Here is a 16,669-nt window from a genome sequence, read left to right on the forward strand (position 1 = left end):
TCTATCTAATTCCTTATTTGGAATAAAAAAATCAGCCGACATAAATTAGAATTTCAATGTATAGTTGCTGGAAATGTAGTTCTGAGCCAGATGATAGCAAATGGGCTCAAATGATGTGATAAGTGGAACAAAATTTTTCCATTAGAATCATAGAATCCCAGGGCTGGAAGAGACCTCAGGAGGTCATCGAGTCTAGCCCCATGCTCAAAGCAGGACCAACCGCAACTAAATCATCCCAGCCAGGGCTTTGTCAAGTGGAGACTTAAAAACTTCTAGGGATGGAGATTCCACCACTGCCCTAGGGAACCCATTCCAGTGCTTCCCCACCCTCCCATTTAAACAGTTTTTTCTCATATCCAACCTAGACCTTCCACACTGTAACTTGAGACCATTGCTCCTTGTTCTGCCATCTGTCACTACTAAAAGCAGCCTCTCTTCTTCCTCTTTGGAACCTCCCTTCAGGAAGTTGAAGGCTGCTCTCAAATCCCCCCTCACTCTTCACTTCTGCAGACTCAATAAGTGCAAATCCTTCAGTCTCTTCTTGTAAGTCATGTGCTCCTAATCATTTTTGTTGTCCTCCGCTAGACCCTCTCCAATGCATCGACATTTCTATACTGGGGGGCCCAGAACTGTACACAATACTCCAGATGTGGCCTCACCAGTGCCAAATAAAGGGGAATAATCACTTCTCTAGATCTGCTGGAAATGCTCCTCCTAATGCACCCTAATATGCCATTAGCCTTCTTGGCTACAAGGGCACACTGTTGACTCATATCCAGCTTCTCATCCACCGTAATCCCCAAGTCCTTTTCTGCTGAGATACTACTTAGCCAGTCGGTCCCCCGCCTGTAACAATGCTTGGGACTCTTCCATCCCAAGTGCAGGACTCTGCACTTTGTACTTGTTGAACCACATCAGATTTCTTTTGGCCCAGTCCTCCAATATGTCTAGGTCACTCTGGACCTTATCCCTACCCTCCAACATATCTCCCTCTCCCCCTAGCTTAGTGTCATCCGCAAACTTGCTGAGGGTGCAATCCATCCCCTCATCCAGGTCATTAATAAAGATGTTGAACAAAACCAGCTCTAGAACCGATCCTTGGGGCACTCCCCTTGAAACCAACCAACAACCAGACATCAAGCCATTTATCACTACCCGTTGGGCCCGACAATCTAACCAGCTTTCTATCCATTTTACATTCCATTTATCCAATTCATACTTCCTTAACTTGCTGGCAAGAATATCGTGGGAGGCCGTATCAAAAGCTTTGCTAAAGTCGAGGTATATCACATCCACTGACTTCCCCTTGTCCCCAGAGCCAGATACCTCATCATAGAAGCTAATCAGATTAGTCTTGCCCTTGGTGAATCCATGTTCACCATGTTAACTATTCCTGATCACTTTCCCCTATTCTAAGTGCTCCAAAATGGATTCCTTGAGGAGCCCCTCCAGGATTTTTCTTGGGACTGAGGTCCGGCTGACTGGTCTGTAGTTCCCTGGATTGTCCTTCTTCCCTTTTTTAAAGATGGGCACTACATTTGCCTTTTTCCAATCATCCAGGATCTCTCCCAATCTCCATGAATTTTCAGAGATAATGGCCAAAGGCTCTGCAATGACATTTGCCAACTCCCTCAGTGCCCTCGGATGCATTAAATCCAGCCCCATGGATTTGTGTATATTTAGTTTTTCTAAATAGTTCTTAACCTGTTCTTTCTCCACCGGGGGCTGCCCACCTCCTTCTCACACTTTGTTATCTAGTGCAGTAGGCTAGGAGCCAACCTTGTCTGTGAAGACAGGGGCAAAAAAAGCATTTTCCCACGTCATCTGTCACTAGGTTACCTCCTTCATCCAGTAAGGGCCCCACACCTTCTCTGATAACCCTCTTATTGCTAACATGCCTGTAGAAACCTTTCTTGTTACCCTTCACATTCCTTGCTAGATGCAATTCCAATTACGCTTTCACCTTCCTGATTATTCCCCTGCATTCTCGAGCAATATATTTATACTCCTCCCTAGTTATCTGTCCAAGTTTCCACTTCCTATAATTTTCCTTTTTGTGTTTAAGAGAGCCAAGGATTTCCCTGGTAAGCCAATCTGGTCGCCTACCATATTTGCTTTTCTTACTGTGCATTGGGATCATTGGTGATAATATTCCTTTGTTTAATATATAACTCAAATGCTACCCACTAAAGGTGAATTGAACTTGTCTGCCTTCTGTACACAACGTATTTTTAGACTAGGATTAAAACAAAACAAAAAAGGGAATGACTCAAATGCTCCTTGGAAGCTGAATCTCAGTGAAATGTCACTGAGCAACGGAGGATGCTTAAACAACCATTTCTGATTTACTCGATGCATTCAGAGCTGTGCTTTGCCATATATGTATCCATCATTTTTGTTGCTTCTGTAGCTGTTTGCAATGTGTGTTGCAGAACTGTGCCTGAATGTTCAGGACTGCCAGGGAAAGACTGCTGGGCATAGAATCCTGAGCATTCCTTTTGTGATGATTTCTCTTTAAATATTCTTTTCTTACGAAACTCTTGTTTTACAGCACGGGGATTTCTAAATGTGCATTCGTTTAGAGCATATCTGAAGTTGCGTGAGAGATTGCCATAGCTCACACTCTCTTGTAAATCACCATTGAACAGTAGTAACCCAAAAAATGAACTGAAAACATGTCTGGTTTCAATTGTAAGGTAAAAGTCTTGCCAAAGGCTGTATTTGATTCAGAGACCACCCTTTGGTAAAATAATGCTTTACTGGCCAGATTACCTTAAAACACTCTGTGGTTGTGTTATGATCATCATGTTATGTATTGGCAACTAGAATGGGTCTTCTAAATGCTGGCTGCTAGTCAGAAAATCTGAAACTATGTCCTTGACAGCATTCTCTCATGTCATGAAGACTCCACAAACTTGACATTTGGTTTGACTATAATCTAATGTTATCCTTTTAAGCAATTATTACATTCAAAATGACAGAAACTGGTTTTGTGTTGTTGTTTTAGACTCCCTTGCAAACATGACTCTTTGCCAAGTGAATATCAGTGAAGAAATGATATCATTAAATGAAAGGGTTCTGGTTTTTACAGTATGGAGATATAACTATAAATCTAGGGAAAACCACAACTGCCATAGATATGACAGAGTATAGCAGCATTCCAATTAAAAAAATTAAGCACTTAATGAAATCTTTTTAAAGTGTTTTCCTCCTACCACCTCCAAATCTGATGCTCTATACAAGAATTAATAACATTTGGGCTTCCAACCATCTCTGTATTCAATGGGTACTACCTCTGATTTGTACCTCTGATGGGTACTACCTCTGACGTACATAAATCCAGACATATGCTCCAAGTAATGGAGAAAGCTCTTCCATATTAGGGCTATCTCGATACTTGCTGCCATGCAGTCAAATATATCAACAGTAAAACTATGTTTCTAACATCTAGATCTATGTCTGAATTGGAGGCTATCAGCCTTAAGAGAACAATAGTTACCAGTACACAAAGAGAAGATCTGTATTTACAGTCCAAACAACCAAGGAAGCCTAGAGGTGTGCCGGAGATGACTAGCCCAAAATCATTTACTATGTAAAAAACACAACACGTATTTGGCAGGTGACTTTGTATTTCACAAATAAAACAGAATGATCACTGAAGCCTCAACCTGCTCTAGTCAAAGTGACAAAGGTATAAAACTTTCAGATGCATAAAACAAATCTTCTATCTGAGCTAAGAATAGAGTTGTTTTAAAGAGTTATTACAGAGCCATTAAGGCCAAATCCTGCAGTCTCTACACAAGAGCTAGACTCTCGCTGAAGTCAACAGCAGTTTTGTCTGGGTAAGGACTGAGGGCTGCAGCATTCTCTCTCCTATTGGGCTCAGAAGAATGGAAAGGAGCAGCAATTAGGACACTGGGGTATGTTCACACTTCAATTAAAACTGCACCGCTGGCCCATGCCAGTTAACTCAGGCTTATGAGGTCCAGATGTTTGGGCTCAGGCTGCAGTCCAAGCTCTGTGACCTTCTCAGCTCACTGGATCCTACTGCCCAGGCTCCAGTCCAAACTCAAACCTCTAAACTGCAATTAAACAGCCCCACAAGCCTGAATGGGTCCTGAAGCGTCATGGGCTCTGTGCCCCTGGCCTCTAACTCTGCTGCAAAGGGCTTGCCCTTAAATGACTTCTTCAGCACCCTATTCAAATGAGTCTAAAATGTTCATTGCCTACCAACTGCCCTTAGAGGAAACAGTGGAATTTTCCAATGCACCAAGACAGTTTGGGCCATAGCAACAAAATATTAGGACTTAAACTGCCATTAATAAAACCTTGTCTGACATCCACATAAAACTCTTTTAAAAAACAAACAGCAATAGGCCAGAGATTATTAGTCTCAAACAAATGTGGGTTAGTTAAATATAGCAGAGAACTGTGCAACAGTTTGTTTTTTGTAGATGGTTTTAAAATAATTGAACTTTGTGGCTTCCAGTAAGTTGTATTATTTGTTATTACGTCACCTTCAGCGGACTACTTTCTTTGGGGTTTCCTGTACAATTTAACCTTTAGCTATAGACCAATCTCTACTAGGCTATACATTTTGTCAGGTCTCATTGGCATCTGCTTAAATTACATTTCACTGTGTATTAATGAAAACAACATGGCTCAGTTATGAAGATGTAGTGGGGATGCAAGAAATATAGTGGAAGAATTCACCGCCCAAAATCATACAGTGAAAGATTTTACCACTTTTACAAATATGGCATAAACCTTTTTCCATAAGGCGTCCCATTGTTTTCAGTGCAACTATTGGCAGAGAAAGATTCTACTGCATTTGTGTGACTGAATCTGGCCCTTAATTTAATAAAAGAAAATGTTGCCACAGGTTGTTATATTTCATCTAGGCCAGATGATGATTCTCCATCCCCTTACTAATAAAGCTGGGCAGGTTCCCACATAAAGCAACCCCGTCATTCTGATGCAACTACTCCTGTGAGCAACTGCTCATCAATGTGAGTAAACCATTCACAATTCGCTCCTCTTAAAACAGAGCAATTGGATGCTCCTTCCCTGAATACAACCACCAAGTCAAGAGACATTTTAGAGATTATGGCACCTACTGCTTTAATGATGACTCTTTTTACCACAACAATGCCTCTAAAAGTGCTTTTTGTTGCTAAAATGGCCCACTCCATTTTATTCTATTCTAGTCTTCCTTATAAGCTACATGTGCTCTCTGCTATCCTGCTCTATGGGTGCATGCTCTTTGCAACAAAACTCCGGCTACTGCCTGATAAAGAGAGCATATGTGGCAATACATTTAAAAGTCAATTTCCAAAAAATGTGACAAAAAAATTACAATCAGTTCTTGCACTGAGCTCACCACTCCTTTGGACTACTTCACAGCATGAGTGAAAGACTATACAACCCCACTCATTCCAATTGCATTGTGGTTTGAGGCTTATTTTTCAGTAGCAATATTTTTCCCAAATTTAGTTTTCTAAGCAGGGGTTAACCAGCCAAACCCACAGACTAAACAGATGCTTTTAGCTCCCATGGTGATTCTGTTCCCAGGTTTAAAATGTCATAATTAGATTACTGTTTTATGTGTAAAAAGGAAAAATTGGTTTAAGAATATCCCATTTAAAAGGGAGAAACATATTATGGCAAAAAGATGACATTATTTTATAGAAAAATATCCTGCTGCGGTGAGATTTATAAATACACAACCTTCCCACCGCCACTGGAGCTTAACTACTTTATGAAGTAATGAAACTATAGTGTACTGCACTTTAGAAAGTGAATAATAAATACTATTTGTTCTGGAGAGGATCCTGGGGCACAAAGCGTAGATCTAGATACAACACTCTCTTAAATTTGGGGTTTCAGAACCAGGATTTTTATTTGGGTTATACAGCAGCTGTGAATGGTGAGTAGGTTTAAAGGTGGCACTAAGCAATTTCAAGTGGGGTGATGTAGTACAGATATTCAAGTGAAGAATCATCAGTTGATTGGCCGGGGGAGCAGGAATCCTTAGTTGATTGGTCAAGATGGATTTTCACGGTCCTTGTGGTGCCAAACAGTGCAAAGAAGCCAGAACAGAAGCCAGGATCTGGCTCAACAACTACCAACAAAGTTCGAATGTGGTGCTTAGTCGTACAATGCTACACGGTGTTGGTTTGGTCCCACCTCTGATTTGCCCACTAGTTAAGAACGTGTGTTGTAGGCCTAAAAAATTCAGCTACTGACAGGCTTATGTACATCATTGCAAATGCAACTGTAACTATTTTATAGGTCTTGTTACAGAGTGCAGAGATGTTGGTTAAGAAGTTGGCTAGGAAGCCTCACTAAAATGACAATGAGACATCCAATTGGAGAGAATGGGAATGTATAATATGAATAGAAGGAAAGAGGTGGACCTGACTGAAATGTATCTGATAACAGACAATACTGTATAGTGAGAAGTGTGCGTGTATTATTCCTTTCTGATTGCCTAAAAGCAAATAGCTCAGCTGGAATCTGTAGCATCCCTCTTCTGCGCTGTAATCCCAGGCTTCCTCAAGTGCGATGAAGATGAAGGTGAAGCTTTGAGTCACAAATGCAACATTTTATTTCTCCTTTCCTAACCCATAAGAATCTGCGAAGGTTCTTATACAGGATGCCATGGGAGCTCAAGGCATACTACTAACAGCCCTAGCCTGGGGTGGGGGCAGAAGTGGAAACTGTCACAAATTTATGCTCTGCTACAAAGGAAAAATCAGCATCTAGCAAATAATTTAACATATTCTCTCCAACATTTTTGCTTTTGTTTGCTGTATTTTTCACAGAATTGTAATGACAAAGCCTGGTTTATTTATCAGTATTTTCTTCTTTCACGTCAAGAAAGTATGTTCTGTCATTAGGAGACAGTGTAAAATACAGCAAACTAAAGCAAGAAGATTTTTGCTGAAGAAGCTGTAGTTTTCCAAAACCAACATGAAGTGTAATTTGTTTGGTGCATAACAAAAACAAACAGTGGATTTGATTTCTTCACTCTGGGTCTGTCTTATTTCTCTCTGTGTCTACTTTTACAGGAATCTGTTGTTTAGTTTTATCTTGTACAAATGCAAACAGACTTCTGCACAAGCCATTTTAATTGGCTTTATCAAACAAGATCATGGTCACGCAAATTTTAAGAGATTTTGTTTGGTGAACATCTGCAAACACTAGACAGAGCTACAGTATAACATTTCCTTGGACTTTCTTCTATTGCTTTTATGTCAAAATTTTTCATCCAGACTGTTTTTTTTAGTGAAAATAACAATCCATATAAACAGTTCAACTTTACTGAGCTTTAAATGTTAGCTTTTAAAACCAGAGATATGCAAAATAGTCATATTTGTGAGTTACTATTCATATAATGTTTCATATTGGGGGAACAGAGGAGGGGATAGTATAGGAAACTAAGAGCCCTAGTGATTTCCCATGAAAAAGGAAGTGTGGGGGATAAGATGAGAGGTTATTTATACCCTGCGATATCTAAGAGCACATAGTTCATGTTATATTTGTGTTAGAGAGCTACACACTTTAGTATACTCTCTATATAATGCACACAAGTATTGTACAACATTCCGCAGAGGTGTGGGGCCCGATCCAGGTCTCTGAATACATACTGGCACCTCTCCAGCATTGCAACGGAGCAGACAGCTGTCCTAACTGCATAGCTTAGGATTTTCCTTATGTCAGGAGCATTTTGGGATAGCATAAAACTGGAACAGCTGACTCTGCACCACCTGCTCCCTCGTCCCTCTATATGAGGTGCTCCAGGACAAGCCAGGGTACGAAGGAGGCCAAGGGGGTATTCTGGCCTCCCCACAGTGACATGCGAGGGAAGCCAGACATGCTGGGAGGAATGGAGAAAAGGAGCAGGAAGGGAAAGGGTTGAAATAGTCACAGGAGAGTGTTCAGGAAGGCTTGGCTCTTGGTGTTCTGTGACAGGCACATTACATCCTGTGCCTTTTACTCATTCCTTTGAAGAAGACATTTACCTTAGGGATGTTAAATATCGGTTAATTTAATAGCCAAGGAGCCACCTGCCACTCCACATTGTTACCACTCCTGCAGCTCTGCATTTAAAGTGTATTAGGAGCCAGACGGGCACGCAGCCCAGTTCAGGTCCAGCCCGCGCCAGGTCTGGGAGCTCAGACCCTCCCTCCCCCTGAGATCAGCAGGGTCTAAACTAGCTCCCCTTGTGGAAAGGCTGCCAGTCCTTCTGTGCTGCTGCCTCTGATGAAGGGGTAGGAGCCCCTATGTGGGGGGGGGGGGGTCTGAGCTCCCAGACCCAGCGCAAGCCGTAACTGAGCCAGGCTGCCTGCCAGGCTCCTAATACACTTTAAATGCAGAGTTGTAATGGGGTTAGGTCCCGGACCCAGCATGAGCCAAGACTGAGCTGGGCTGTCTGCCCAGCTCCCCAATACACTTTCTCAAAGTGGTCCACGAAACCACTTTGAGAAAACTGCTAACTGGCCACACCGGTGTGTTTATTTACCAGCACCTTGGCCACAGAGCCTCGTGGCTCCTATGGGCTCTGGTCTGCCATTTGCAGCCAAGTGGAGCAGCAAGAAGTGGAGTGGGCCGGGCTGCTTCTTCCTACGGCTCCCCTTGGCTGCAAATGGCAAACCAGAGCCAATGGGAGCCGCGAGGCTCCGTGGTTGCGGCACCAGTAAATAAACACACCGGCGTGGCCAGTTAGCAGCTTTCTCAAAGTGGTTTCGTGGACCACTTTGAGAAACACTGCCCTAATGGGAACAAATAGAACTGATATGATATAAGCCCCTTCGCCCTAGAAACCTCCCCACAGGTTCCTGCTGATGAACTCTTTTGGCAAGATGTCCAGGTCCTTTATGTATTATAGGCATTTTACATAACACGAGCTTTTTAAAATAAAAACCACCATCTGATGTACACTCACCATCTTGCGTGTTTTGACTGAGGATCTGAGTGCGGAGCTCCTCAAGGCTAATTCCCAGGCATGTACAAATTTCCTCTGTGCTGTAAGGCTCAGGGTGAAATACCTCCTCGACAACGGTCAGCATTTCCTTCAGGCTAACTCCTAGCTTGGCCTGCACATCTTGGAGCTTCAGCATTGTTTTCCATTCTAGGCCTTTTGACTTAGCGAGAAGCTTACCACAGCAAAAACAAACAGTGACACACATCATAGTTTGAAATTGACATGACATATTTCATAAAGCAAACAGACCTTAGAGAACGGATTTTTTTCAGGAAAAGCCATCTATCCTTACACAGCAAATAGCCAATATGTTTACACACAGATCTAGTACCAGAACAGGAAGATTTCTGTCAATAACAGCCCAAAAAAATTTAAGCATTTCTTTTCTTAAAACATTAGCCTAAATCTCTTAGGGTATGTCTACACTGCATCCCTAGTTCGAACTAGGGATGCAAATGGAGACAATCGAAGTAGTTAATGAAGCGGGGATTTAAATATCCCGTGCTCCATTAACATGATCTCGCCGGCGCGCTAGTTCGAATCACAGCTGATTCGAACCAGGAAGTGCGCGCCGGGACGCGTTAGTTCGGACTAAAGCCCTTAGTCCGAACTAATGTTACTCCTCAAAAAATGAGGAGTAACATTAGTTCGGACTAAGGGCTTTAGTCCGAACTAACGCGTCCCGGCGCGCACTTCCTGGTTCGAATCAGCTGTGATTCGAACTAGCGCGCCGGCGAGATCATGTTAATGGAGCGCGGATATTTAAATCCCCGCTTCATTAACTACTTCGATTGTCTCCATTTGCATCCCTAGTTCGAACTAGGGATGCAGTGTAGACGTACCCTTACTGACATTACATACCGTATTTTCCGGCGTATAAGGCTACTGGGCGTATAAGACGACCCCCTAATTTTTTAGTTAAAAGATAGGGTTTCGTCTTATACCCCAGCGCCCTTCCACCTCCCCGGCTTTGCTCCCGGTGTCCCTGGTCTGCTGGAGACGGTCCCCAGCAGACCAGAGGCACCGGGAGCAAAGCTGAAGCGGCGGCGGGGTGTCGCGCTTCTGAGGCTTTGCTCCGGCTTCCCCCGAGGCTTTGCAAAGCCGTGGAGGGGCCCCGCCGCCGGCTTCCCCCAAGGCTTTGCAAAGCCGCAAAGCTGTATACCCGGCATATAAGACGACCCCCGATTTTTGGGGGATGTTTTTTAACATCAAAAGTCGTCTTATACGCCAGAAAATACGGTATATCTAGTCAAATCAATGATCTCTTGTTTTCCACAAGCTATCCCCTCCAACTATTATTCATTTTATAAAACCAATTTTAGACATTTGTTCTTACACATTCCCCAGCACAATTCTAGAAGGTCAAAGGAGGACTTGCTGTTATCTGTCTTTGATCGAATAGTGACCACTCAGCCTGATTGGTGGTATTTAATAAACCCAAATTTCTGAAGTTGTTGTGATACTTTCTTCTAAGCGTGCTGGAGAGCTGAATTTCATGGTAAGGTTGGTGCTGGACCCCTAATTGCAAGCTTGATGACTTTCTAGTGTATATTATTTTTATAACTGCAGCATTCTACAGGTTGAACCCCTACAGTCTGGCACCCTAGACCATGCCAAACCAGACAATTTGCCAGACCATTAGAGGTCAATATTGTCTGGCAGCTTCCACTGCTTGCTGGGCTCTTAGAAGACATTTAGTGGTAAATTAGAGCTAAATAACAGCACAGAATACTGAGAGCCAGGACTGTTGGCTATAAACAAACTTTAAGGGACAGCGGAAAACTTGCCCATGCCCATGATTAGTGGACACTGGCTAACTAACATTATGCTGGACCAGAGTGCACCAGACTAGAGAGGTTCAACCTGTATTCTCATTCATTTTAAAAGGGAGTCTCAACCTTAACAGTACAAGGAAGATTTTTCTGGAGTCATTTATACAGGCGTGTTATATTAAATTGAGACTGTGTTCTGCACTCAAGTGTGTTGATTTGAGTGGGGCGAGGATTTCCTCTTTTTCTTTTCAAAAAACACTGGTCTGAAGTTAAAATTGTTTGAAAGCATAAAGGCCTCAATACCGCAGATCATCTCTTTTCAGGAAAGCACTTCAGTGGGACTAACTTTCAGGTTAGTGGGACTTAAGTACATGCTGAAAGTTAAGTATTTGCTTTGTGTAATTGGGGACTATATTGGGACTTTTCCAAGAACTGGTGGATTCTTTTTCACACAGATTTCTGCAGTCAGTTAGAATCATAGAATACTAGGACTAGAAGGGACCTGCCCTCATGGCAGGACCAAATACTGTCGAGACCAACCCTGATAGACATTTATCTAACCTACTCTTAAATATTTCCAGAGATGGGGATTCCACAACCTCCCTGGGCAATTTATTCCAGTGTCTGACTACCCTGACAGTTAGGAACTTTTTCCTAATGTCCAACCTAAACTTCTCTTGCTGCAGTTTAAGCCCATTGCTTCTTGTTCTATCCTCAGAGGCCAAGATGAACAAGTTTTCTCCCTCCTCCTCATGACACCCTTTTAGATACCTGAAAATTGCTATCATGTCCCCCCTCAGTCTTCTCTTTTCTAAACTAAACAAACCCAATTCTTTCAGCCTTCCTTCATAGGTCATGTTCTCTAGACCTTTAATTATTCTTGTTGCTCTTCTCTGGACCCTCTCCAATTTCTCCGCATCTTTCTTGAAATGCGGTGCCCAGAACTGGACACAACTGAGGCCTAACCAGCGCAGAGTAGAGCGGAAGAATGACTTCTCGTGTCTTGCTCACAACACACCTGTTAATGTTAGAGCAAGACACTGGTGGTTTTCTTTCCTTTGTCATGCTGGGAGCTGAACATGTGAGCCTGTTCAGGAGAAGGTGGACTGATGTAGGAGGTAGCTTAGGAAAGAATCAAAGGCCTGACAAGGCAGAAATTAAGGCTACATCTACATTGCGCCCTTTTGCGCAAGAACATATGGAAATGAGGCATGGCAATGAATATCACTGTGCCTCATTTACATACTTAATGAGCCGTCATTTTGCGCAAGAGACTTTTGCACAAGAAGGAGCAGTCTATACTTGCTTGTGCAAGAGCTATTCTGCCTGAAAATAAGGAGTGTAGATTGCTCCTTCTTGTGCAAAATGGTGGCTCATTAAGTATGCAAATGAGGCAGGATGATATTCATCACCGCACCTCATTTGCATATGTTCTTGCACAAGACTGGGCAGTGTAGATGTAGCCTTTAGAGTCTCGCTGAGGAGATCCCAGGCACAAGGACTGGAAGGACTAGTGACCTGAGCCTGGCCTAATGATCCGATGTGAAGTTGTGGGACTGCTGAGTTACCCTTATATTACCAGTGGAAAAGGATGAGGCTAAATATGATCCAGCTGGAAGTCCCACTCACAAGATGAATGGATGATCAGCAGAAATATGAAGAAAAAAACCCTACAATACTACACACAGCCATATGGCACAATGTCAGCTGATGAGTCACTGTCACCATGAATAATATTTCCTTCACATATTTAACTTTAAACTTTCATAGCTTTAATAGTTGCCTGTAAAAGTGATTTGAGCTTCAGCTTAACGGTGCTGAAGAGATGCAAAACATTATTATATTGCACTAACGATCAGTAGGTATCATCAGAAAAACCAGCAAAATCCTTTCTATTATCTGAATACATTATTCACTGTGGCTACGTCTAGACTGGCCCCTATTATGAAATAGCCATGCTAATTTCCAACTTTGGAATAGGGAAATCCGCGGGGGATTTAAATACCCCCCGCGGGATTTAAATAAACATGTCCGCCGCTTTTTTTCCGGCTTGGGGAAAAGCCGGCAAAAAGCGTCTAGACTGGCACGATCCTCCGGAATAAAGCCCTTTTCCGGAGGATCTCTTATTCCTACTTGAAAGTGTTCTTGAAAGTAGGAATAAGAGATCCTCCGGAAAAGGGCTTTATTCCGGAGGATCGTGCCAGTCTAGACGCTTTTTGCCGGCTTTTCCCCAAGCCGGAAAAAAAGCGGTGGACATGTTTATTTAAATCCCGGGGGGGGGGGGGGGGGGGGTATTTAAATCCCCCGCGGATTTCCCTATTGCAAAGTTGGAAATTAGCATGGCTATTTCGTAATAGGGGCCAGTCTAGACGTAGCCTGTGTTATTAGTAATTATGCTACTGGTGCATTGCTGCATCCTTCCCAATTCCTTGAAGAGAAGCTACCTTTGGGATGAGCTTATTATTTAGATATTCTCCAGACTAAACATACTGAACAGAAACTGATCACTGCAAAACATTTAGCACCGGGTATCTTTGTGATCATTCAAACTTATGACAATGAAGTTTCTGACCTTTTAAAAAAACCCACCTGATTAACTCAAAATACCACAGACACCAGACCCAGAAAAGAAATAGGGAAAATACATCTGAAGAATTTACAAGAATACTGACCCCATACTTGGGTGTTTCCTGGCAGTTACACATCAGGTGGAGTAAAGACGTAAGGTATCCTCAAGCTACTTCTTAACTACCGATTTACACCCTCTTTTTCTGGACATTATTGCTCAATATTAGTGTCTTATTAGAACACTATAAATGTATGGCCATCTGTCATGTTCTCCAGCCCCCTAATCATTTTTGTTGCCTTCCGCTGGACTTTCTCCAATGTATGCACATTCTTTCTGTAATGGGGGCCCCAGAATTGGATGCAATACTCCAGAGGTGGCCTCACCAGTGCAGAATAAAGGGGAATAATCACTTCTCTAGATCTGCTGGCATTGCTCCTCCTAATGCATCCCAATATGCCATTAGCCTTCTTGACTACAAGGGCACACTGTTGACTCATATCTAGCTTCTCATCTACTGTAATTCCCAGGTCCTTTTTTTGCTTAGCCAGTTGGTCACCACGCTGTAACAGTGCTTGGGATTCTTCCATTCCAAGTTCAGGAGTCTGCACTTGACCTTGTTGAACATCAGAAGATTTCTTTTGGCCCAATCCTCCAATTTGTCTAGGTCACTCTGGACCCTATCTCTGCCCTCCAGGGTATCTACCTCTCCCCCACCTTAGTGTCATCTGAGAACTTGCTGAGGGAGAAATCCATCCCCTCATCCAAGCCATTAATAAAGATGCTGAACAAAATTGGCCCTGCAACCAACCCGTGGGGTAAGTGTTTACAACATTATTGATAGTTGCTCTACAATCAGGTTTGTCCATGGTTCTGTCTTCAAAGTGATCAATATTTATATCACATAAGTTGAGATTCTCCTTAAGAGTTTCTTTGAAGTGCCTAGAATAGCTGCTCTTCCTGCTCTTTCCAAGTTTCATCTAACCAAAGAGGATTCTTTTTCAGGAATCTGTCATCATCCACTCCAATAACATGACCTATTCATTTCTAAGCTAAGTACATGTGAATATAAGTAAACAATTTATATCCCAGTAAATTATGGGAGAAATATACACAATGATTCACAGTGAATATTGGTGTACTTAGCCTTAAATAACAATAATACTATCCTAGTGCTTCATAGTGCCCTCTGAGGGTCCTTTACTACTTCAGAAACATTTATTGATTAAACTTTATAGCTCCCATTAAGGTAGACAGATAAACAGACATTATTAACACCATTTTACAAGTGAAGAGAATAACCTGAAGCACTGTTTCTCAAAGTGAGCCTCAGGCCCATTTTGAGAAAGCCACTGGGCATGGGCCCACTAGCAGCTTTCCCAAAGCAGGCACACGACCCTTTGAGAAACACTGACCTGACCCATAGTACAAAGAAGCAAAGACCTACATTTTTTGCTAATGCTGGGTATCCATCCTGTGACACCTATGGTGGAATTTTCAGAGGCAAGAATTCTGGACCAAAGTTTCTTCCCCAACAAAACGCTTGCCCAGAATAAAGAAACAAAATGGAGTTTCCCAGAGAGCAGTTTCTAAGCATAACAGCTGCTGGGAAGTGGGGGAGATCCAGGCAGGGCTGGAAGTGGGGGGGCTAACCAGACAACTGCCCAGGGTGCCAACCCATGGGGGGGTCGCCTGATGGCAGCTGTAAGGGGCGCCACACGCCCAGAGCCGGGGGCAGTGCGGCACCCCTTAGAGCTGCCACTAGGCAGCGCACGGCGCCCCTTAGACCTCCAATCGGGCGCCACGCCAGGGACTACAGTGAGGAGCATAGTATAAAAACCTGAATAAAAAGAAAAAGAATGGATGAGTGTTGAAGAAAGGAGAAGGAAAGGCAGCAGGTATTGAGAGAGGTAATCAAGTATTCATTATATCCTGCACCAATCAAAGCACTTAGGAATATGTTATGCTAGTGTCTCCCCACGCATATAAATGTCTACAATGGAAAGAGTATGGGAAATGAGATTAGAGCTACAAGAATGAAAGACAAATACTATCACCGAGACACCCATCAATAAGAACAATCTACAAAGTTGTGTTGTGACGCCTAAGCTGATGTTTCATAGATCCGTTAACTTATTAGTTCTGCTGTGTTCATAGTACCTAAAAGACAACCCTGCTTCCTCTCTGCCCACCTTCACCCGTCTATGACTTGTCTTTAAAGGAAACAGGTTTTCTCTGTCTCAACAATTTTTTTATTATGCATGCAACTATCCATCTGGGCAACATGTGCTTAAATTGGGCAGATGTAAATTGTTACTTTCCTTTAAATTGTACATCTGTGTAAAGTATTTTTTTGCAGATTGTGTCATCTCTAACAGGTGGCATAACATCCATCTTTCCCTTCATTCTTTTGCAGTTTGCAACGCAGAACAACTAAGCAAAGCAATTTTAAACACTGGTACAATTCACCTACCTTGCTTAATGAAACAACACTTAAGGCCTTACAAATGGTCTTTTAAAAAATAGGATATATGAATATTCCTGAGCTTTAATTTGAATTAGCTTCCAAAAGAAACAAGGACTACCCAAATTAGCTGAGTTATTTAATTGTCATTCCACTCAAAAGCTATTCATAGAGAGGTACTGATCCTGACTACACTAAAGTCCATGACAATCCATAGCGAAGAAACTGGCCATGACCACTGACATTATTTATTACTGCTGTCTTAAATACATAAAAAATGGTACTTTCCAAACTACACCCTTGGTTTAGCTTCTGCTATCAGCCAATACAGGAAGCTTAAAATGTTTCACTGATTATTAGATTCTCTCTTTTCCTCTTTCAGCATTAACTGTTACAATGCTGGATATTCTTCTCCATATAAATGTCCTTGACATAAAGGGGCAATGAATCCCACCATGTAATTATGTAAACTCTCAGCTGAATTCTCTGAGATACATTTTACTCACAGCAGTATAAATTGGGAGTATGTCCTCTGAGTCAGCCAGGCTACTCCACATTTATGCCAGTGTAATAGTCCCCTTTATTTTTACAACTGACTGAATCCAAACCTCAAATCTGAATACTCCCAAACTCTGGCATTTTCCAATTCGGGTCCAAATTCAAACTTTCCCCAGGCTTGGAGTGTTCAGAGTCAACCTATTTTAGAGACAAGTTTAAGATGTGAATTGGCACCCCAGGCCACAGCCAAATCTGCAGTATTGGTTCAGGCCCATCTTTAAAGTTAATGCAAGTATCTATTTCTAATCAACACTTCCAATAGCATTTTAATGTTTCTACATTGTATCTTTGATTATTGCCATCTGCTTACCCAATAACTGTGT

The 16,669-nt window shown here is 42.4% G+C and overlaps 1 protein-coding gene across 1 annotated transcript in view; it reads right to left on the minus strand.

The window, feature by feature from the left end:
* GALK2 (galactokinase 2) overlaps positions 1-16,669 on the minus strand; it is a 75,548-nt gene that overhangs the window by 7,860 nt on the left and 51,019 nt on the right. Inside the window, exon 8 of the mRNA XM_075897172.1 lies at positions 8,948-9,158. Within this exon, the coding sequence (XP_075753287.1) occupies positions 8,948-9,158 (211 nt within the window). The remainder of the gene's footprint in view (positions 1-8,947; positions 9,159-16,669) is intronic.

This window comes from Pelodiscus sinensis, chromosome 14 (assembly GCF_049634645.1).
Source record: "Pelodiscus sinensis isolate JC-2024 chromosome 14, ASM4963464v1, whole genome shotgun sequence".
Lineage (NCBI taxonomy): Eukaryota > Metazoa > Chordata > Testudines > Trionychidae > Pelodiscus > Pelodiscus sinensis.